General features: G+C 37.4%; 2 protein-coding genes across 3 annotated transcripts in view; one reads left to right on the forward strand and one right to left on the reverse strand.

Moving 5' to 3' along the window:
* LOC107717379 (neural-cadherin-like) overlaps window positions 1-8468 on the forward strand; it is a 122630-nt gene extending 114162 nt beyond the window's left edge. Inside the window, exons 27-32 of the mRNA XM_016524107.1 lie at window positions 995-1342; window positions 1460-1724; window positions 3083-3263; window positions 3349-3602; window positions 5052-5209; window positions 7538-8468. Coding sequence (XP_016379593.1) covers window positions 995-1342; window positions 1460-1724; window positions 3083-3263; window positions 3349-3602; window positions 5052-5209; window positions 7538-7996 — 1665 coding nt within the window. The 3' untranslated portion in view covers window positions 7997-8468. The remainder of the gene's footprint in view (window positions 1-994; window positions 1343-1459; window positions 1725-3082; window positions 3264-3348; window positions 3603-5051; window positions 5210-7537) is intronic.
* Window positions 8469-13059: 4591 nt separating this feature from the next.
* LOC107717358 (G1/S-specific cyclin-E2-like) lies at window positions 13060-17302 on the reverse strand. Of its 2 annotated transcripts, none has more exons than XM_016524066.1 (10): window positions 17263-17302; window positions 17075-17150; window positions 16930-16980; window positions 16197-16345; window positions 15765-15900; window positions 15503-15649; window positions 15126-15356; window positions 14927-15038; window positions 14046-14200; window positions 13060-13955 (listed from the first exon to the last, which is right to left on the reverse strand). In XM_016524066.1, exons 1-10 carry the CDS (start codon window positions 17274-17276, stop codon window positions 13848-13850), a joined length of 1179 nt encoding a protein of 392 aa, XP_016379552.1. In that variant the 5' UTR covers window positions 17277-17302; the 3' UTR covers window positions 13060-13847. The 2 variants fall into 2 exon arrangements, with proteins under 2 accessions (XP_016379552.1, XP_016379551.1); XM_016524065.1 differs by having other exon boundaries at window positions 16930-16983.
* Between the last annotated feature and the right edge of the window lie 4707 nt (window positions 17303-22009).

Below are 22009 nucleotides of genomic sequence, written 5' to 3' on the forward strand. Positions count from 1 at the left end.
GCAAGTTAAATAAGACTATTTTTAAATACTTGTATTAAGTGCTGGAAGTATGTACTTCACTGATAATGGGAAAAGTTGTGTCCCACATCATAAAATTAAATCATAACTTCTCATTATGCAATGTTTACATTTGCCTTTAAGCGTTTAGCTAAAATCATTACCTTAAAATACATTACTATTTAACATTACTTGCCTGCTTAAATTCTGTGGTAGCAATGCATTTATCTGCATTTTTTCTAAACTGAAAAAGTTGAAAATTAACTATTACAGACTCCTCTTCTTTCATTGTGCAAGAGATTGTGGTAAATATTACCAAAAAATACATACACAAACACACACTCCAAAAAAAAAAGTGTGTAATTTGGGCGTGTTTGGTTTTTATTTTCAGTACGCTATTTTCAGTGGATCTGGTAGGCACTAATTCTATTTGGACGGATTATTTGTAAATAATGTCTATTAATAACATATTGGATGTTTACAAGTGCTTATGAAGCACATGTTCTCCATGACCATATTCTACATCCTTAATCCTACCCAATACCTAAACTTAACAACTACCTTTTTAACTATTAGAGTTTGAGGCAAAAGTCGTAGTTTATGGTTTGTTAATGGCGAGAATTGTACCTTAAAATAAAGTGTGACCAGAGAAGAATATGCTTTCTAGTTTATTGACAATGGGCCTCATTCATAAAACATAAGCAAAATTAATTCTGCTGAAAATCATTAATAAAACCACTAAAATTGTCACATACGGACCACTGTATCTTTACATATGAATGCAGAAATTAATTATACTCAAATTTCATGAATGAATCTGTCAGTGTTAAACATCTTTCAGACTGAATGTGTTTCGGGTTCCAATCTACGATCTTTTATTTGGACGGAACAGACGTTTACCTGAGCCACTTTCTGACAGAGTCGATACGGATCAATGATGTTCAGGATTGTGCTGACTCAGGCCTGCCTATGTGTGCGTGTGTCTGTGTTCTGTCAGGTGTACGACCTCGGCAGCACAGCAGAGAGTGAGAACAGCACCCCGGGATGTGCCCTAACAGATGGTGTGTGTCTGACCGCTGGAGGACCCTCCTGTGGGGTCCATGGGAAATGTCTGGGGGAATGGGGCTCCTTCAGTTGTGACTGCCTTCCTGGATATAGTGGACACAAGTGTGACAAAGCCCTTCCTGAGTGGTCATTTGAGAAAGACAGTGTGCTGAGGTACCAGCTGAGAGGTGGAGGAAGTCCACGCAAAACCCAAGCTCACTTCCTACTGAGAACCCGCTCCTCCGTGGGCAGCCTGCTCAGCGTGGCCTCACGTGATGCCAACGAGTTCATTATCCTGGAAGTGAGTGATGCACATGAATGCAATAACATCTAATTCAATTGCATTCAAATTCAAGTTTCCAAATACATCTGAAAATGTTTTAAAGCTGTAATGCTGTGCCATCTTCTTGTCTCTCAGATAGTAGATGGGTACCTCACTGTCCGTGCTAACCTTGGGGACGGCGCTCACTCTCTGAAGCTAACAGGTCATCGCGTAAACCTTGGCCAGTGGGTCTTCGTCAGCCTTCACCGCCATGACAACATTTTCACCCTGCGACTGGAGCAGGGCGGGGGCTCACGAGAGGTCACGGGGGTCCTGGGTCAGAAGAAGGAAATAGTAGTTCACCCCTCCAGTGTGTTTCTGGGAAACAGCGCCGCTCCAAACACACAGGGAGACTTTCAAGGTGGGATTTCTCTTCCCTTTCTTCCTCACAGCTGTAATTCAAATCAGTGAGTTTGTCTGTTTGCTTTGTTGAACTCCTGATAAGAGTACATTTGTTTTCTTCTTCTGTTTTTATTATTCACGCTTTTGAAGATTAAAGCTTAATATTTAACTTAGTTACACAACTCTCTGGAATGCTTGATTCTAATTGGTTAGTCTCAGCATTTTAAGGTCAAATATGTTTGTATAATTACCTCTAGACTGTATAATAGACTTTGTCAAACAATCTCCTACAATGTGCAATGTATAATATTATGTTTTATGAATATTATTGTAATATACCCCAATGTTCAAAAGGATGTTGTGGGAAATTTTTTTATTTTATTTTAATACTTTTATTTTGCAAGGACACAATAAATTGATTGTAAATACAATTATAATGTTACAAAAGATTTCCATTTCAAATAAATGCTGTTCTTCTGAAATTTCCAGAAAAATATTAAGAGGTTCAACATTGATGATAAAAAAGTTATAAAAGAGTTGTAAAATAAATGTTTCTTGAGCACAAAAGTGTGATTCTGTGATTTAGAATGATTTCTGAAGGATCATGTGACACTGAAGACTGGAGTAATGGCTGCTGACAATTCAGCTTTGTCATCACAGGAATAAATTGCATTTTAAATTATATTAAAATAGAAAACTGTTATTTTGAATAACATTTCAAAATATTACTGGAATAAATACAGCCTTGCTAAGCATTTAGCTTAAAATACCTTTTAAAAACATTACAAATTCTTATTGACCTCAGATTTTGGAACAGTAGTGTAAAATATAATATAATGTTTTTATATATTTTTTTAAAATATGTACAATACTTTAAATGTCCATTTATTTATTTAGTAAATAACTGTAATGAGTGAGATTATGCACAGCCAGGTGGTCGTTATTGCAAAATAAACCAGATTATCAAAATTACAGTCATTATAAAGTCCAAGAGCACGTTATATATGTGACTCTGGACCACAAAACCAGTCATAAGTGTCAATTTCTTGAAATTGAGATTTATACATCATCTGAAAGCTGAATAAATAAGATTTCCATTGATGTATGGTTTGTTAGGATAGGACAATATTTGGCCGAGATACAACTATTAAAAAATCTGGAAACATGATCTTTACTTAATATCCTAATGATTTTTGGCATAAAAGAAAAATCAATAATTTTGACCCATACAATGTATTTTTGGCTATTGCTAGAAATATACCCCAGCGACTTTAGACTGGTTTTGTGGTCCAGGGTCACATATTGCAAATAAAAGTCACAGTAACAAATACAAAATATAAACGTTCTATGGCATTTTCACCATGTTTTTTCATACAGGCTGTATTCGGGATGTAAGACTGAACGGTCACTCTCTGCCGCTGGATGGTCAGGGCACAGAGTTCAGTACTGTGCTGGAGCGCCGAGGAGTCGTGCCCGGCTGCCACTCTGACGCCTGCAGTGCCAAACCCTGCCTGAGTCCGCTGTACTGTGTCGACCTGTGGAGGAAACACGAGTGCAGGTGAACACTCTCTCCCACACGGTTTCCCACTGTCATACTGTCAAATGCTTCTTTCTTCGTCTCAACGTCCGCTCTCTCACTCCAGGTGTCCAGCCAATCAGGTTGCGGTGGTGGATGAGGTCACAGGTCTTTTGCGTTGCGCCCCGTCCCCCTGCGGCCCCACCACGTGTCGTAACGGTGGCACCTGCCTGGCTCACTCCACCAAGAACTACCAGTGCCACTGTCCAGAAGGCTTCAGGGGCCAGTGGTGTGAGATCGGCCAGGTCAAATCTCTCCGTCTCGCCGCGCTCAGCCCGAGCTCCATCCTAGCCATCAGCATGTGTCTGCTCGTCTTTTTTGGTAACTATCACAATATCATGGAACACTTTTCATGAAAAGCGTTGTAATGTCTCTGTTATCATTGTGGAACCATGATGAGACCCTCTCATTTTGTGTTAGTCTATTGAGAAAACTGTCAATAGAGAGCCAACACACAGAGGTAAGACGGGCCAGTGTGTGTGTGTGTGTCCTAGGTGTGACAGGTACAACAATGACGTGACAGGCTGGCAGTGCCCTCCAGGCCTCTCTGCCAGCTCTGACACTCCGTCAGCCACATCACAAGCAGACACACAAATCCTTTTTAAAGCATTACTGCATGCAGGCAGGAAGAAATCACTCATCAACTGAAGCAAAAATGAGAAATGTGCTGCCAGATGATGGGATTGGTTGGGCTTATGGCCTTCAGAGAAATTAGGCAGAAAATGATGGGTTATTTTTGGATTGATCTGTCTTTAATTGAAAAGAGGAGTCTTACCATCCATGAACTGGCAGGATTGCATGAGCTGGTGAAAGCTGAAGCCTGCAATCAGACTTTCGCACTTGAAAGTCAAAATAAAATCAGAACTGACCCTGTTTACTTTTTTAACTTTTTTTGTGGATGATTTATATATTGTGCATGTTATTCTCATTTATAAGTCGCTTTGGATAAAACCGTCTGCTAAATGACTAATTGTAAATGTAAATGTTATTCCAAAGACAAAAAATCTTTGTAAACTTTCATCAAAATATAATATTTTTCTACATCTCTGAATCATAAACCTGGGATCCAAAATCTTATTTAAACCTGTAAATAATATAATTTCATAATTAATATATATTATTTGTAAATATAATAATTTCTTAATATATAAATTGTGAATTTAAAATATTTTGTATTGAATTACACTCTGTCTGCATTTATTTGATCAAAAATACAGTAAAAACAGTAATATTGTGAAATATTATTACAATTTAAAATAACTGTTTTCTATTTTAATATATTTTAAAATGTAATTTATTCCTGTGATGCGCAGAAATCATACTAATATGCAGATTTTCTGATCAAGAAACATTTCTTGTCAATTTTGGAAACAGTTGTGCTGCTTAACAATTCCTCAAGAATTCAAAAGAACAGCATTTATTTCAAATGTAAGTGTTTTGTAACATTATAATTGTCTTTACTGTTTAAATTTAGTGTATCCTTGCTGAATAAAAGTATTAATTTCTTTAAAAAAAAACGTATTGACCCCCAACTTTTTGAACAGTAAAAAAATTAATAAAAATAAAATAAGCAAAATAGAAGCATTTTCATCAATTCTCTTAAACTTCTTTAGGAGCACTTTGCATGTCACATTATGGAAGTAAAATTAGTTGCAAAGTATTTACCATCATTTACCATATTAAGCATCCACACTTCCACTAACAAAAATACACTTTTTATAACTGGTTTCATCATTCTTGTATTAATCTCTCTCTCTCTGTCCTCTGCAGCCGTGCTCGTGGCAGTGACCGTATGGAATCAGAAGGGCAGCCGGAATAAGTTCCGCAAGAGAGGTGTTTACCACATCCCAGCGGAGCACGAGAGCTGGGAGGACATCCGGGAGAACATCCTCAACTACAACGAGGAGGGAGGAGGAGAGCAGGACCAGGTATTCCATTAACACAGGGCAGCCGGGGGAGATATTGATTTACTTTCAGTAAGACTCAGGGCAGGGGAATGACCTCCATCAGCAGCTACACTGCCATGCCATCATCCTCTAGGTGGCAGCTTTCAGCACTTTAGAATTTCAATCTGCACAACATGATTTACACAAGAGCACAGCTATGCTCAGAATGGAATACTAGCATGCAGTCTATGCTATATTGTTGTCACATGCAGGGGCGTAGAATTAAGGGGGGACAATAGGGACATGTCCCTACCAATATCCAGTGACTACCAAACCAATAATTTTGATCAAACAATTAAATATATGTATATATTTTTGTAATTTCGGATGCATCTGAAATGGCATACCATTGATATTACCTAAGAAGTTAAAGTAAATACGTTAGAAAACTGTGCACTTTCAAGGACGCGTATTTAATACATGGGCAGAGTAAGAACATATAAGGCAGTCGCACACCAGACCAGAAGAGCAGCGCAGTGTTCAGAACAACTCAGGAATTGCACACAGCAGTCCAAAACAGTTCACTTCAGGAATTAACAAATTTTCGTCGATGAGAAATACGGTGTTTGACAAAACAGCAAACGGAAAGAGAAAGCGCGATCTATGGCTATTTATCAATTTTTTAGCACTTTTTTGCGAGTGTTGTTAAACTCATCACGGGGTTCAGCGCAGAAAATGCATTCATGATCCTTCCGTGTGTGTAGGGAGAACAGAGCACAACCCAACACGTTTTTTAGCAAAGCATAAGAAGCGAAGCAGAACTATCTAAAACAGTTTGGAGATTAAAATAATTGTGAAATAGGTAAAAAGTAATAAACAGACGTGTCTCATTTTAAATAAACACTAAAAACCGAGATGACAAATTTACTTCAGTCAGAAATGTACTTTTGCAATGGTTAAATAAATGTTCAACGATATCTTCAAAAGATTTTTGAACTTGGGCACATTTTTTCTCTATATAGAGATGATATGGCAAGGAAGTAATATGAAATTTTGTAAATTTTGTTATGTGGAAATGTTTAAATCTTGTAGTGTTACAATTAACCCCGCGTTTGTGCCCCGCTCACCCCGTACATGTGAAATGCTAGAACGTTTCCTTATTGGTGGGAAGCCAAATGCATATGAAGGAAACAAAACAGCGCCGGGTTCAAGCAGACGATAGAAATGAGTGAACATACCTGAAACAGTTTTTGTGAATGAATGGAGTGAGCAAGTTTCTTCTCATTAATGATGCCGTTTTAATAATGACATCGCTCCGAGACCCTCACTGTTATTACAACTCGTGCGCGCCCGTGCTTCATGTTTTAAATCGCAGACTTAATTGCGAGTCAAAAATCGCACTAAGAATATTTAAATTCGTATTTAATGTTGGTAGGCTATATTGTGCAGCCTGAGACTGAACTGTGTGAGTGTGTGTGTCATTGAAATTCAAATTTAGCTGTAGCCAAGTGACTTTGAGACCCACCTTGTCCCACTCTGCGACCCACAGTTTGAAAACCCCTGATAAAAAGCATAGGCTACTGACAGAAAGACAAACGCTGTGCTGAAAGATGCACAATACAGAATCTCGTAGCCTAGGATAAAGTCATTATGTACATTAACAATAATTTGGGACAAATATAATGTGATTTTATGGAAAACTATGCGAGCGGCGCTCTGTGGCGCGGCAGGATTTGGAACAGCGTCCTGAGTCGCGGCGGACAGTTGTTAACTTTATGTTGTTCAACTGAACATAACGTTACAAATCAAACTGTTAGCTGAACTATCCACAAAATAAAAAAACAACACTGAAATAAGAGCATTCTAACAATTGTGTTCGTTACAGCAACAGTAGCGTTTTCTCTCAGAATCATCCTGGGTCCAATTCGATTCAAATAAAAATAAATGCGTGATTAAGACACCCAGTGCTCTGATGTTGCTGTAACGTTGTTCTTCTCAAAATCTAAATTGTGTAGCCTAATTATTGTCTGTTAAACATACTAACATCAAAAAACTCTGTTTATGAATTATGAATATGTTGGCTACCATAAATAAAGACTTTAGGTGACCTGAAACTGCGGTCAAAGGTCTATCGTCTATCATAAAAGCGAAAATGATTGGGTGTTTGGGCGTTGGGTGGGGGTTTTGGTTCTCTGTGGTTCTCTTATATCCCCACCTATGTCAAAAGCAAACCTACGCCCTTGGTCACATGACCTCGTACATTGCATTTTTTATTTTTTTTAATCCAGAGACTTTTTAATTCGCGTTTTAAAATCTATAGATTCTATAGCACTTTCCCAGAATTTAAAATGTGGCCTATGTGTCCACCAGAACGCCTATGACATCACCGAGCTGAAGAGGCCGCTGTGTTCCAGCTTGTCCCAGTCCTCCTCCTGCACCACCGCCCCCCTCATCAAGTCGTCCCAGGGCTCTCAGGAGGAGGTCCATCCCACCGGAGCCACCCTTCCCTACCACCACAACGCCAGCTGCGGCGGTCACTGCTCCATGGACTTCAAGAGCTACGTGTCGCGTATCATCTGGGAGGCCGACAACGACAGCCTGGCGTTCCCCATGGACACCTACCACGTGTACTGCATCGAGGGAATGGGCTCCAGCGCAGGCAGCCTCAGCTCGCTGGGATCGGCCGTTTCAGAGGAGGCCTTCACCTACGACTCCCTGCCGCGCTGGGGCTCCAAGTTCGAAGGCCTCAGTGAGCTTTATCGCCGACCGGAGCTGGCCGTCCCCTACATGGACACGGTGCAAAGCCAAAGCCAGGAACAACAACAATAACCGGACGACTTCAAGCCCAGCGTTTGTTTTTGTGTTCGTGTTTTATAGCCTTTATAGGGTTCCAGTTTGAACTCTACAAAAACGTGTCCTAAGAAATGCTTTCTGTTGATTCGTGATACAGTCGCACAGCTTTAAGGGCGAGGAGCAGCTGAGGTTAGAGGACTGACTTGTTTTATTTATTGAGTGAAATATTAAATGTACTGTATTTATTTTTGCTCTGATAGGGAACAAAGCCAGCGAATCATCAGGACTTCACCATGATGAACATGGTATGCGGTCACATCCAGCGTGTCACAACTAAGGGGTGTTTTAGTGAACATGCGTGACTAATGCTGCGTTTCATTCCACTTGGAAATCCAGCTTTCTTTCTGGGAATGTGCATTAGGATGCCACTTTATGTAAGATTTTCATCTTAGAAGCTTGCGCGGAACTATGATTTTGCCGAAATGTGAATTCACACTACCGTTCAAAAGTCTGGGATCGGTAAGATTTTTTTTTTGTTGTTGTTGTTTAAAAATATAGTAAAACATTAATATTGTGAAGTATTATTACTTTTTAAAATAACCTTTTTATATTTTAATGTATTTTTTTTTTTATTGTATTTATTCCTTTAATGGCAAAGCTGAATTTCTAGGATTTTTGGATGAAAAGAAAGTTAAAAAGAACAGCTTTTGGACAAAGTAATGAGACTTTACTGTCATTTTGATCGATTTAATGTGTCATTGCTGAATAAAAGTATTAATTTCTTTAAAAATTATATTTTTTTAAATTTTCAAAAATGAAAGAAAAAAAAAATCTTACTGACCCCATACTTTAACTAAAACAGGGAACCCATGGTACTGGAAAACCTAAAAAAAAAAATTATAAATTAAAATAAAATAAAATGTTTAAGTACTTCTTAGGATAGAAAATACTTCATTAATTAAATTCTATAAAATCTCTAAAAATGTTACAATTCTACAATTTTACAAATCTAAACAATTTAAAAAAGTAATAATTAAATTAGTCGTCATAAATTACTGGAAAGCTAATGGACATGTCATGGAAATTGCACAGAAAAATTTGTCAAAAAGTTTGGGAACCCTGCTTGATTAATACCCAGTTAACAATAAACATTCACTGCATCAATGAGACAATTTTCCTACATTTATACACTGATGAAACCTGTTCCGTGTGCAATGACAGCCAGGTGTAAAACACTAAATGATCTTCTCCGGATCATCATACACCAGCAGAGCCATTAGATTCTTTATGTCATTGAGAATCAGATCACAAAACATGGTTGAAATTAAATAGATCCCACATCCACCTTTGAATTGAGCGCAGCATTATTCCCAGCAGTTTACTGATCAGGGTGTAACATTTTAGAAATCTGCACTTGACCAAAACTCTTGTTTTAATGGACCCAGCTGCACTAGTAATGGACGCCCACTTCTGAATTTTAACTCTGAAGCATAAATTTGCCAAAAGAGGGTCATGAAGACACAGAAAGACTTCATAGATGACTGATGTGCCAATGAATCACAAATCCGCTCATGCAAAAAGAGCATAAGTTACATTACTTTCGGTCAGTGGTGATATAAATCTGCATTCTGCCATGAATATTCATTGTGTCGTTTTTTTTTTCTTTCTTTGTCCTTTTCATATGAGGGACGTAGTGTGTGTGATGCCAATCATTTCTGATGCTGGTGTGCTGAAACGTGGCGACACTATCGTCAGTCTCACAACACCAGATGAATGTATCGTGTATTGAGTAGCCGAAGATGAAACTCCACTGTGTCAAAGTCTGTTTTGAAAGTTCAAATGTGGCCAGACACAGCGCAAATACAATCATTAAAAAACGTATGGATATATACTTACAAAGGATCTGTATAGTTCTATTTTTATTGTTGTGAAAACGAATATTAGTCTGCTCAAATTTGCAGGCTGCATTTTGTAAGAACAATGAGCCATAAGATTGGGTTTTCAGTTAGGTTAGTCCTCTAATAAATGCTCAGAAAACCCATACAGAAACATAAATTGAGTTGAAGACACATGGCCATTGCTCTTTTTCTGGAAAGGTCCAGGCAATGTCACTCCATGCCTCTTGTAAACCTTCTAACAAGGGCATGAGGTCATTGTCACAATGGCTTATAGTTGACTTGAAATGTTCCTTTCAGCCCATCACAGACCTGTGCTGCTCGTTGAACCATGTAAATAATGTAAATACAGAAATACTTTTTCTAGGGCCTTAACATTTTCCTTTTTGTATATGAATTTTAATAAATGAACCGTTTTCCGTGAGCAACCGTGAGAGCGTGGTTATTTTGTCGTGTAGTAGTTTCCTCATCCTACACGTGATTTTCTTTTGTGATGTTTTACTGCCACCCAGCGGTGATTTACAGTAATCACAGGCTGGGTTGTTTTTCTTTCTTTCGCCAGTATTGCTATCAGTTGCCTTGTGATCTCTAGTTTCCTGTTGATTTCGGTCCTACCAATAGGAATCATCTACATAATTTCCATGAGTTTTCCAGCCTTTTTAAACTCCCTGATATGTGAACCGAGTAAAGTTTGCACTCATTCTGTTACATGGTTTTCTGAACCAATATCTGTTGGAGTATTACTGTTAAGAGCCATAAATTATCTTAGAAATTGCCTTTTTATTCTTGACACGCTCCTGTTCTGCACCAATCAGACTCATCTACTAAACATTGTTAGCAGCTGTGTAGGTCAGTATAAAGCAGTGTGATCAGTTAAATGGGTAGAATGAATGTTTTTGGCAGCTGGTCAGTCTCATTTCGTATAATTTGCTATCTTTTCCTCTCTGTGGTAATATGGTAATGTAATTTTCCCACTTTGCCTATCACATATATTTGTCTATATTTCTCATGTTTTGTTTTGAATTTTTGAGCTACATAAATCACTTTAGTGGGTGTCATGAGGTCTAATACATTTCTATATTTCTGGTTTAACTTTGTGCCCTTTCTGACACCTTAGGTTCTGTTGTATTTATGAAATGTATTTAATTACTTTTAATTATTTTATACATACGTGTGTGTGTGTGTGTGTGTGTGTGTGTGTGTGTGTGTGTGCGTTTTTTATTTGGTTCAGATGGTGTCAAGCGTGTGTGCCGGCAACCAGGTGAGGAGTTCAAAGACAAGTGTGTCTTGCCTACAGTGTTGGGCAAGTTACTTCCAAAATGTAATACATTATATATTACTAGTTACTGTCTTTTGAAAGTAATTAGTTACATTACAATATTACTCTCTCTGAATTGTAATGCATTACACTACTTTTGAGTTACTTTTGAGTTACTTTCATCCAAAATATCCACATAAGTATTGTAAAATGCCAAAATGTAGTTTAATGCTGCTCATTCTACATCCAGTGGAGGGTAACGTGGTAGGTCTATATAGCATAAAATATATGAAATCATATTTAGATACCGGTATGTAGGTCTACATTAATGTTACGTTGTAGTTTAGGTTAAAAAATATAAGCACAAATCGCATTATTACATTCATAAATAACACTGGTAAATAAAGCGAAATATTATCATGTACAAACAATAAACACAACACCTAGCCTATAGGCAATTTTGAACGGTTTCAGAAGAAAACAAGAATGAAAAATATAAGTTGCTAAACAAACCAAAATGAATTAGGCTAATTCAATGCGAAACTGAAAGCAAACGGCGTTCTCGCGCAGCCTACCTCTCTCATTCGGCATTAATCCAATTAAATGTGTCCATATTTGCGATGTATTTGAATGCTAAACTATTATTTATTATGTAAACCAAGCTTACTTAACGCACTTAAAAAACATCCTCGTCACATGAGCAAATGTGTGTTTGGCCCGAGCTCAGGCTGATCGACACGGATTGTACTACGCAGTAGGCTACGAAAGAATATCTCTTTGGATTTGAGACTTTAGTCTTTGCAACTTTACAGATCTTCTTTATGCACCAAGAGCTTGTAACACTCCAAAGAGAAAGGAAAAATTGAAATCGCATCATATGACCCCTTTAATGGCTGTGTGTCGAGTTATTTTGAGGGGACAGCAAATTTACAGGTATACATGCTGTACACTCACTACTTTACATTGTAGCAAAGTGCCATTTCTTCAGTGTTGTCACATGAAAAGATATAATAAAATATTTACAAAAATGTGAGGGGTGTACTCACTTCTGTGAGATACTGTATATAATTTTTTTTAATTGCTAATCTAAAAGTTCTCCAAGCCATCATAATGCAGTGGTACGTGGGACACATCATTAAAAGTAAAAGCATGTGTAGTTTGGAGTGGGTTCTTTGTCTCAGAGGTTCTTGCAGGGGGTTGGGAGTTCAGGGGTAGGAAGCCCACTGAGGAGGGTACACTCGTTCCCAGAACTACACAATAACCCCCACAACAAAAGCATTGTAAGAAGAGTCCATGTCTTCAGCGCCAGCCACATGTCTGGCAGACTCCTCTACATACAGAGCAGCTGACCACTGCATAAACACATGCATCCTCTTTGCTGGAGGAACTGTTTGCTATATGTACCAAAATGGCAAAAGACCATTATACAACTTTAAAATCAAGGAAAAACTCTTTATCAAAGAATTGAGCCCTAGTAATAGCCAGAGGCTTCTGCAAAGAGCTGCTGTAAGAGTTTCCTGTCAAAGACGCTCCACACACTGTATATCAAAAGGTTTTCCTATCTCTCAGTTTATCTGGGCGTGAGAACAGCAATAACTTTTTGGGAGACTCAAGACGTAACAACGACACCTCAACACCCTCATTAGGACAATTTGCAATTCGGATTTGTCTTAGTGCTTTTCCTTTGTCGCTCGACCAAAAGGTACATCACCGCCTCCCCCATCATACTCACATGCAACAGAAGCAATAGGGGACTGACAATGGCATCACATTAGACCAGCAATGTTTGTGCATTTCTGCAGATAAATGTTAAATTATTAGTGTAAAATTGCAAGTTTCAAAGTATCCTGGGGGAACAAATGCCGTTTCGACAAAAATATTAAGCAGCACAATGTTTCCAACACTGATGAATGTCATGACAAAAATACACGGAAACAAGATGACTCGTTTCACTTTTTAATAACTTCACATTGGAAATTACACATTACAGAGTCTTGAAATTGTTATTTGTACACATATACAGTACATCTTATGTACAATTCATAGTACATTTTTACACTGTTCTTAAATCAACAACGAAGCTAACATGACTGGCTCAAGTCCAGGTCAAATTTAATTCAAGCTATGCTACAAACAAAAAGGCATTAAATTCATAAATAGCAAGCACCTCAAATTATTAAATATGCCTTTGGCATCGAGGAACAAAATTGCAATTCAAATATTAAAACGAAAAATCTATATGAAATAAATACGCAGTTTGCTTAAATTCAGTTTGGTAAATTCACTTCTGAGGGGTGAAAACGGTCAAGTCTTACAGGAGTATCTTGAGAATGAAAACAAGGGAATGACGTTCACAAGGACCTGAAGGTTTAGGAAAACAGGCCAATAACCGATTCTGCTGGTTGTACAGGCTCGTCCTGTTTAACTAGCACAGTTAGCACCACTGGGTTGGCATCGGACCACATTAACGCCAAAATTCAGAACATAGGTTTCACATCACACGCACACTCACAATAAAATTAAATTGTATTTACATAACATAAAACGGTAACATATGATCCATGAAGCAGCAGCAGCATCTGTGCAGACTTCTGAACTGGCAACAAAGCCAGACGCTCTTAAGCAGGTTCAGTCTGCGATCATTAACCTTTCATTTCTAGCTTCAGAAAATGGATATTAATCCATTCTTCGATGGACTTCGAAGACTAGCTATAGCAGGTTCTCCTCAAACCCGTCAGGCATTAGCAGGTTTCTCAGTGCTTTTAGGAGGGGTCAGTATTCCAGCTACAGCCAAAGGAGACATCCGGTCCAAGCTGTCCTGCTGCCGATCATGTGCTTCACTCTGAAAAGACACGCACACACAAAAAGAATGTTAAAACTTGTTCAATCTTACATAAAACTGATTGAGGAGACAATGAAAAAGAGAACTCACCAGCATGGCCAGATAGTCCACGTGGGTCTGTATGTTGTGTCGACCTGCCGCCACCTTTTTGAAGTCCTTCAGTTGTGGTCTGGGCCATTCACGAACCGCTCGTGCAAATGCGTTCATCCACCGCACACAGCTTGATATGCTGTCCCATGTGAGCCCTGGTAAGAAAGAAAAAGAAAATATTTAGCACAAATCAATCAACCGATTCAAAAACTTTAGCACAAAAAAAAAGTCAGGGTTTCTGCAGATTTTAAGATCATTTCAAGACCAATTAAGGAAAATCTCAGTAATAAATTATTGGAACACAAAACATCAATATGGTCTCTAAATGTAAATGTCTAGGGAGCACATAATTCATTCATCCCCCCAAAAAAACAAACTAATCCGATCACATTACAAAAACCATGTTCTTCCTCAGTATTTTTGTCTTGTTTTAAAAGTCTAAACATTCAATAAATCAAGATACATTGAAAAGCAAAGTGACAAGCAGTATTGCTTTCTGTATGCAAAATGAATGAGTTTTACAGTTAAAACAAGAACAAATTCGCTGATGGAGTCAGAAAAATATACTTAATTCAAAGGGAAAACAAGTTTTCATACCCCACTGGCAGATATTTGTTCTTGTTTTAAACATAAACTCACTTCATGTTGTTCAGTTTGTCAGAAAACAAGGCTATTCATTTTGCATCTCAGGTGAATTTCATCTTAATTTAAAGATGATTAGATATTTGAACACAAAAATATGGTGGATGATGTTCATTTAATGCCACGATTCATGAATTTAAGAAGGGCGTAGAAGGGCATGCTGAGACTTATAAAGACCTTTTTAAGAGCTGCAGAAACCCTGAAAACCCTTAAAGGATATCCAAGATCAGAAAGCTCACCTGATACTTTATGGACCGTTTCAAAAGAAGTAAAGTGACAAAACGCAGCAGCAGCGAGGACTCCATACTGGTAATCCAAACAATTAATGTCCAAAATGCAAAGATCCAACAACTGCAGAGAAGAACCAAGAGTCAGAAGAGGCATCAAGATAACAAAACAGCTCGATCCATGTTAACTTCAAAGGAGCTGAAGTCTCACCTGTGTGATTTGGATGTAGGTTTCCTTCGAGAACTGAGGAATGAGGAAATTAGCATCGTCCTTCGAAGAGTCCACTTGGGAGTAGAGCTTCAACCATGAGATGACGGTCTCAGGACAGAGCTCCCACTTCAACGCCTTCAGTATCACAAGCTCTTTAGCAAGAATCTCCTCCTCGTTGCAGGCCCCGTCCGTCACATAAGCAAACTCCTGGAGCTTTGGCGGGTAAATCTCCTGTCAAACAAAGATACATTTTATGAGAAAAGCGGCACCATGGACTTCTGTGATGCTTCAGATGACTTGTATTATCATTAACAAATCTTACAGAAAAAACCCTAGTTCTGTAAAACAGATTTCAGCTGATGTCAGAGTTTAAGTACCTCTATCTTTGAGGCTATGAAGAGTGACGTTATGCCGATGAGCTGCAGCTGATCTTTGCCGATGTCTTTTTGAGTGAGCATGAAGCGATCAAAGATGTCCTGAGCCAAGTAAAATGTCTCCCGGTGGAGAGTATAAACTTCACTGACCTGCGTAGAAAGAATTTAATATCAGATTAAACGCACAAACAATCAGGTGACAAGACCAAAAACCCTTTATACATGTGAATTAAAGAAAAATGATTAAGAATAAAAACAAACATACCTCCATGAGCCAGTCCAGCAGAATGGACCTCATTTTGGGCTGCAGGTTCGGATGCTGCTGGATGAAGCCCTTGTCATGTACATACTTCAGCTCCTTGTTTAGCATCTTTATCCACACATCATCTGAACTGGCCCAACTGACAGGACAACAGCAAATTAGTACTGAATGATATTAAAAACACTCAACGAAACATGTTCATAGATGAATTATGCTTGCATATTGATAAAAATCTTCCAAAACTAGCATTACACAACTCAGGAAGTGTTTGAAGTGGTTGCAATAAATTAAGCCAAGTTGTTTTCACTATGATTCTGGATTCGTTTCCTCATGTTGTCAAGCGGATTGTTTCATTGAGCATTATTTGTAAGAGGCTTTGATTTATTAGCATTTCTTCTACTTTTCAAAGGATGAGACGCTGTGAGCATGTGTTACCTGAGGCATGGCAGCGGAGAGGGTTTCACAAAGAGGTTCTTGAATCTGAAGCGCTTGAAACCAGAAAGATTAGCGGTCTCCTGATGAACCTCTTTCTGAGGAGTCTCGATTAACACACTGGGACTAATATCACCTTCAAAACACCGGTTCTAGAAAAAGAGAACAGTGTTTCCATTTAGGTTTTAGGAATAGGACTTAGCCAACTAAATATACATTGGGCATGAATAAGAGCAGATTTAGATTACTCAGCATACTTTTCTTTTTATAAAACCTTGTTTAGTGTACATTATATATACTTTACATTCAGTATTGCTGCAAAGGAATATCCTTTAAGGCATCAAAGAACATTTTATGCTCATGAACTTTTATCAATACAGCAGCTGCAAAACAAAACGTCAAGAATACTAAAGATCATACACAGAATACTAAACTTTTTTTTTTCCCGTAATCTAATTAAATAAAAGATTTTTTTTCCGCGAGCTGCTGAATAAAGGAAATAAACGCGGGAGGTTCTGGACGTGACGTCACGGCGCGCTGATTAACTCGGTGACATCATTACTGCGCGTGACCGAATTACTGCATAATAAACAGACCGCTAGTGAAAAACTAGCATTTATTGCCATTCAAACTTATACTTAATTTAACCAGTCTTGCCTCTTTTAGCGGTTTAAAAATAATACGAATAATGTACAAATACATGTAATACTGATAATAATACATGTCATCAGCTTACCTGAATTTCATAGTGTTGTTTCTTAGCTGTTGACGGGACTCTTCTATTGCACTGCTGAAAAAAAAAAGAAGTTATGATATTCTGAAGAAAATGATACACTGCAGTTTCAATAACGTAATATTCAAAATAAATCGTAATATCTCACCTCGCCTTTTCTTTTCCTCTGCGGTTTGTTTTGTTCTGGTGCATTTTCATTTCTTTCTTGTAATGTGTTGCGACTACTATTAAAACATAAACGTTATAAAGAAATGAGTAACGTTATTGGGTTTTTAAGGGTTAGCCAAGTCAAACATTCGACGAACAAATTCAACAACAGAAACTAATAATTCTTACCTGCGTCTTGACATTTTCTAAACAAATGGTGTTTTTCTCCTGTGAAACAGAAACATAACGTTACAACGTTAAATTACACTGTTATTAACCAGCACCTTTTCAGCCTAAATTAAGAATAGTGTAGTTACTACATATCTAAAACGTATTTATAAAAAAATTAAGCATTTAAGAGAAATAACTTACTTGCAAAAAAAAAAAAAAAGGCTTAACAAAAAACACTCAAGCTTTAGCCATTTGACCAGAGAGAAGTTACATAAGTTACAGTACATGACCACAAATATCGAACGAATTTTTATAATTCATACGAATTAAAAATAATTTTAAGTCGAAAGGCACTGAGAGTAAATGCATAGTCTACACAAGCAGCAATATGATCATCTGATGTTTTAACTGAAACCAGAAATACATGATCCAGTTTTGTAGGTTTATGAAAGGACAGTCCGCGCCAATTTACATGAAGCGGGAGACTACAGCTGCCCCCACAAAAACCCATCGAATATGTATTTAAAGCGCATTAAGCACCAGTTTAACCGAAAATACAGTTAAGGTAACCCTTTGGTTACCCATACCACTTTTCACAATAGCAGTTATTTTCACAATTTCAGAAAGAGTTTACAAACGCACGTCCACGTAACTTTACATACAAGGATCTAATCTGGCGCCTAGCAGAGCTGGCTAACTTTCAGCAACATCCCCCCTCCGAGGTCGACATTACATTAAACTTTTGCCTATGAGATACTTCTAAACACATTCATTGCGCTTTCTGCCTAAATAATGTAACGTTAGCTAAAACAGCTGCTTTAAGGGGTCCCGAAGGGATCTTCAACTTTAGTCGTAACGTTAGTCGTAAAGTTAAAAGGCACAAACTTCCGTTTTAAAGCCAAAGCAACATAAAACAACAGCACTATGCCTTCTAAAACATGTTAACAACACGATTTTAACGAAGTAAAATAAAAAATAAAAAAAAGATTACAGGTGAAAGAAGACTAAAGTGAGTGTCCTTACCGCAGTGTTCAGTACGAATGAATGAATGGATGGCGCCAAGCATTATATAGTCCAGCGGTTCGCGACTACTGCGCATGCGCATGCGTGGCGCTCTTTTCAGCCTTTAAAAACAACCCGAAAAACTATATATAACATTGTGTTTTGGGGCTAAAAATGACCAGACAGTCTGATGTGTGATGGTTTAAAAAAGCTGCATGGAATTAGAAACGATAACATTGATTGTTTGTGAGAAACCTACAGGAATGTTTGTGGTTTGTAGACTTGCTTTTAGCCGCGTCGACCTTTGGTTTAAATATGTAAAAAACGCGCTTTCCTGCTTTCCCGGTTAAACGAATCCGGGGCTCGAGGACCTAATGCATCATATGCGAGTAGGTCTGTGTGTTAAAAGTCGCATTTATATGAAATAACGAAGAGTTTTTGACTTTGAGGAGACGCTTCCTAGTTTGACAGCTACTAGTGGGCGGGGATTTGAATCGGTCTGACCAATCATGGTTATTCTGCGAGAAACAACGTGCTCTTGTAAACAAACCCATGAGAGGATTCTTATTCTGACAGGCAATGCTAAGCGTATTGAAAATTATACTTACCATTAATCTTATCATAATATTATTTGCATTTCACAAACATAGATGTCAATTTATCAACCAAAAGTCTTGTTTGTTGTTGTTCTTAAAGAAATTATCTTGATTCTGTAATTATCATGTACAATTTTTGTGACAAGGCGTTTGTATATCTTCTAGCCACTGGTTACATTGTTATATTGATCTGAGCATAAAAACAAAAATGACATACATTTGACCGCTTTTCCACCCGGCAAAAGAAACACTAAATAACACACAAGGGAAATACAGTTCTGTCGATACAAGATCAATGCGACAGCTCTACTTAAACACGTAAACAAGCAAAATTGTATTGTTTTAACCTTTTGAAAAACTACAAAACCCCAGGAATAGTTTTGGGAGGGATATGCAAGCGGCGCGAATTCTTCAAACAGTAATCCCGCTCACCCTTTTGTTTTGTGTATGTTAAAATACGTCACATCCGGGGTGAGGGGAAATATTGCTACGTGCAATATATATATAAATAACTTCTTCTTCACGTACTACATGTCTTCCAAATGCAGACATCCCCAACATTCTATTTTGCATTAACATTTACAAAACAAAGTTATGAAAATTCTGAGGAACTCTGAACCTTTCCAAACAATTCGTCCAGTACAAAAGCTACTGCCACATTCAGAAATGAACTTTCTTATTAAGAATGTATTAAATTGCATTTTAACTTGTGAGGAAATAACATTACGTTTCCCTGGTCATATAAAACAGTGTCACTCAAGTATTATTTAAAATATTATATATCATATACAAATCAAGTACTAAAGAAATTACAAAAAAAAATTCCACAAGTCAGAAAAAGCAAATATGGTATATTCTGATTTATATATTTTTACATCTGATTTTAGTCAGTAATCAAAGCCACCATATTAGCTGCTCATTCAGCATTGTTGAGAGACTATAAGACCATACATGCTACAGGTCACTAGGCACAAGAGGATTAGGAATCAATATAAAAAAATATATCAAATGTTCGATAACAGAAAAACAAAATGTATTAAACTGACATTTTTACCCTAGCATTTTAAATATATTGGGCATTTTTGACCCTATCAGTAACCTCTAAAAGCACCAATCCATCAAGGAGAAGAACGAGGAGGGCATGATTAAACTGGTACAGTTAGAAATCTACTTTATTAAGGTTAATACCCACACTGGTACAATGAATAATAGGCTTGCAGTAATCATGGTTTGGGATTCTTTAGAGATTAGCTGGGTTGAGTTACAGGTTGGGATGGGTTCTTGAAACGCTCATGAGTGGAAACCTTTCATTATAATTTGGTGTGGTGATTAAGTTACAGTATAACTTACACATGATGCCTGGACATGCAAACACCACCTAGTCTATAAGCCGAATGTCATTATATTTTAAAATTTCTGTTTACTAACAGAAAAGGCAGAAACCTTCATTTGGTATTAAAACATTTATTGAGAAGGGAGTATACATAATGACAAATTGTTGGTTTCCAGACATTTGAAATGAATTTATTTGCAAATTATACTACTCATATAATTGTGTCTGTGTATGACATTTATTAAGATAAATAAACAATGCTAAATAATGCTAAAACCCTACACTTTTGGCAAAGTGCTGTATTATTCCAGTAAACTAAAAAAAAAAACTAAAAAAAAACAGCCAAAGCATAGTCTAAAACTTAGCAATGCCACAGAGAATTTTCTTCACACAATAAACACAGAAAATATTTGCTACATTTCGTGTAAAAGTTGACAGAGCAAGTGGCTCACAGGGTAATCCTCTGTGCATAGTAAAATTACATTTGTTTGTGTCCCTTTGGACAAATTTCAAGTTCTTCACGGATGCATTGTCATACTGTTCACCTGGAAGGCACATGATCCCCAAATGCAATTCAAGGCAAAATGAAATCCCTGTTATGAATACCAAATATCAGGCGTCTACTGACATAGTGGAAGAGGGCCTCTCCAGTATTACTCAAGGAATATGAAGAGAACCTTACGTCCCTCCCATTCCCTTCGTCCACAGAGAAAAATGTCAGAAAATGCAATATACTGCTCAACACAGACTGCAGCAAGAGAAAGAAGAAAAGCTGTAGGTGTTTTCCTTGAGTTGCTCATGCATGTAATATGCATTCGACTGAATGTCTAGAGTCGTTTAGGGGTGACATTTACCTTGGCAGTGTCACCGGAAATTTACAACACCAGGTCGCGCGAGATGAAGGAATAAAGAGTAACAAACATAACCTACGAAGAATTTTAAGTTCGTTGCTACTTTAAATATTTTGCTGTGTAACTAATCAAATAAAACATGAAAAAGGCATATAACACAAAAAGTAACTCCATTGAAAGAACTAAAAAAAAAATGTAAAAAATGCTAACAGTTTCACTCCATCGTCAAAGGCTTTAACAGTCAGTTAAGAGAAAGAGTTTGTTTTCACAGTCCTCGGAGGAGCAAGCTTTCATTCAAAGTGTGAGACACACGTTATATTAAAGATTTACATCAATTACAAATATTTCCACAAGGTAACATACACAAGTTAGAGGTTCTCCAGTATGTACAGAGACAATTTACCGTCTGCAAGTAATCTGCATTTTTAGCAAAGAGCAAAGGTGAACAGTGATGACCCTGAGACATGTACTGCAGATATAGAGCAAACATGAAAATTAACATTACAACACTTGATGTCTTTTTTTGTTTGTTTTTCACCTGTGGGAAAATTAGCACTACACAGTCATACATCAAATCAGTCACTAAAAATAGGAAAAACTGCTTACATACATATCTATGCAGATAACATACACTCTCATCAACTTCATACTGATATGTAATATATTCAATATTTTTTTTCTTTTGAAAATATTTTGGAATTTTTTTTAAAATATATTTTACATATTTTGAAATCTACTGTGGAAACAAGGCTTTTAGTGATAATAAACCCAGTATATTTAAAATTATTTAAAAGAGAAAAAAAAACAAAGAGGAAGGAAGCACTGATCTACAGAATCACAGGCAGGTTCCTTCCTAACCAGAAAAGTGCTGCTGATGATTTCATCACTGATGTGATTGAACTTAGTATGGCTTAAAAAAAAAAAAAGCAAAGACAAGACAAGTTAAAGGCATTGAAAGTGCCAAGCTGCCTACACATGCTCCA

The sequence above is a fragment of the Sinocyclocheilus rhinocerous genome, unplaced genomic scaffold, assembly GCF_001515625.1.
Source record: "Sinocyclocheilus rhinocerous isolate Xijiao unplaced genomic scaffold, SAMN03320098_v1.1 scaffold933, whole genome shotgun sequence".
Classification (NCBI taxonomy): Eukaryota; Metazoa; Chordata; class Actinopteri; order Cypriniformes; family Cyprinidae; genus Sinocyclocheilus; species Sinocyclocheilus rhinocerous.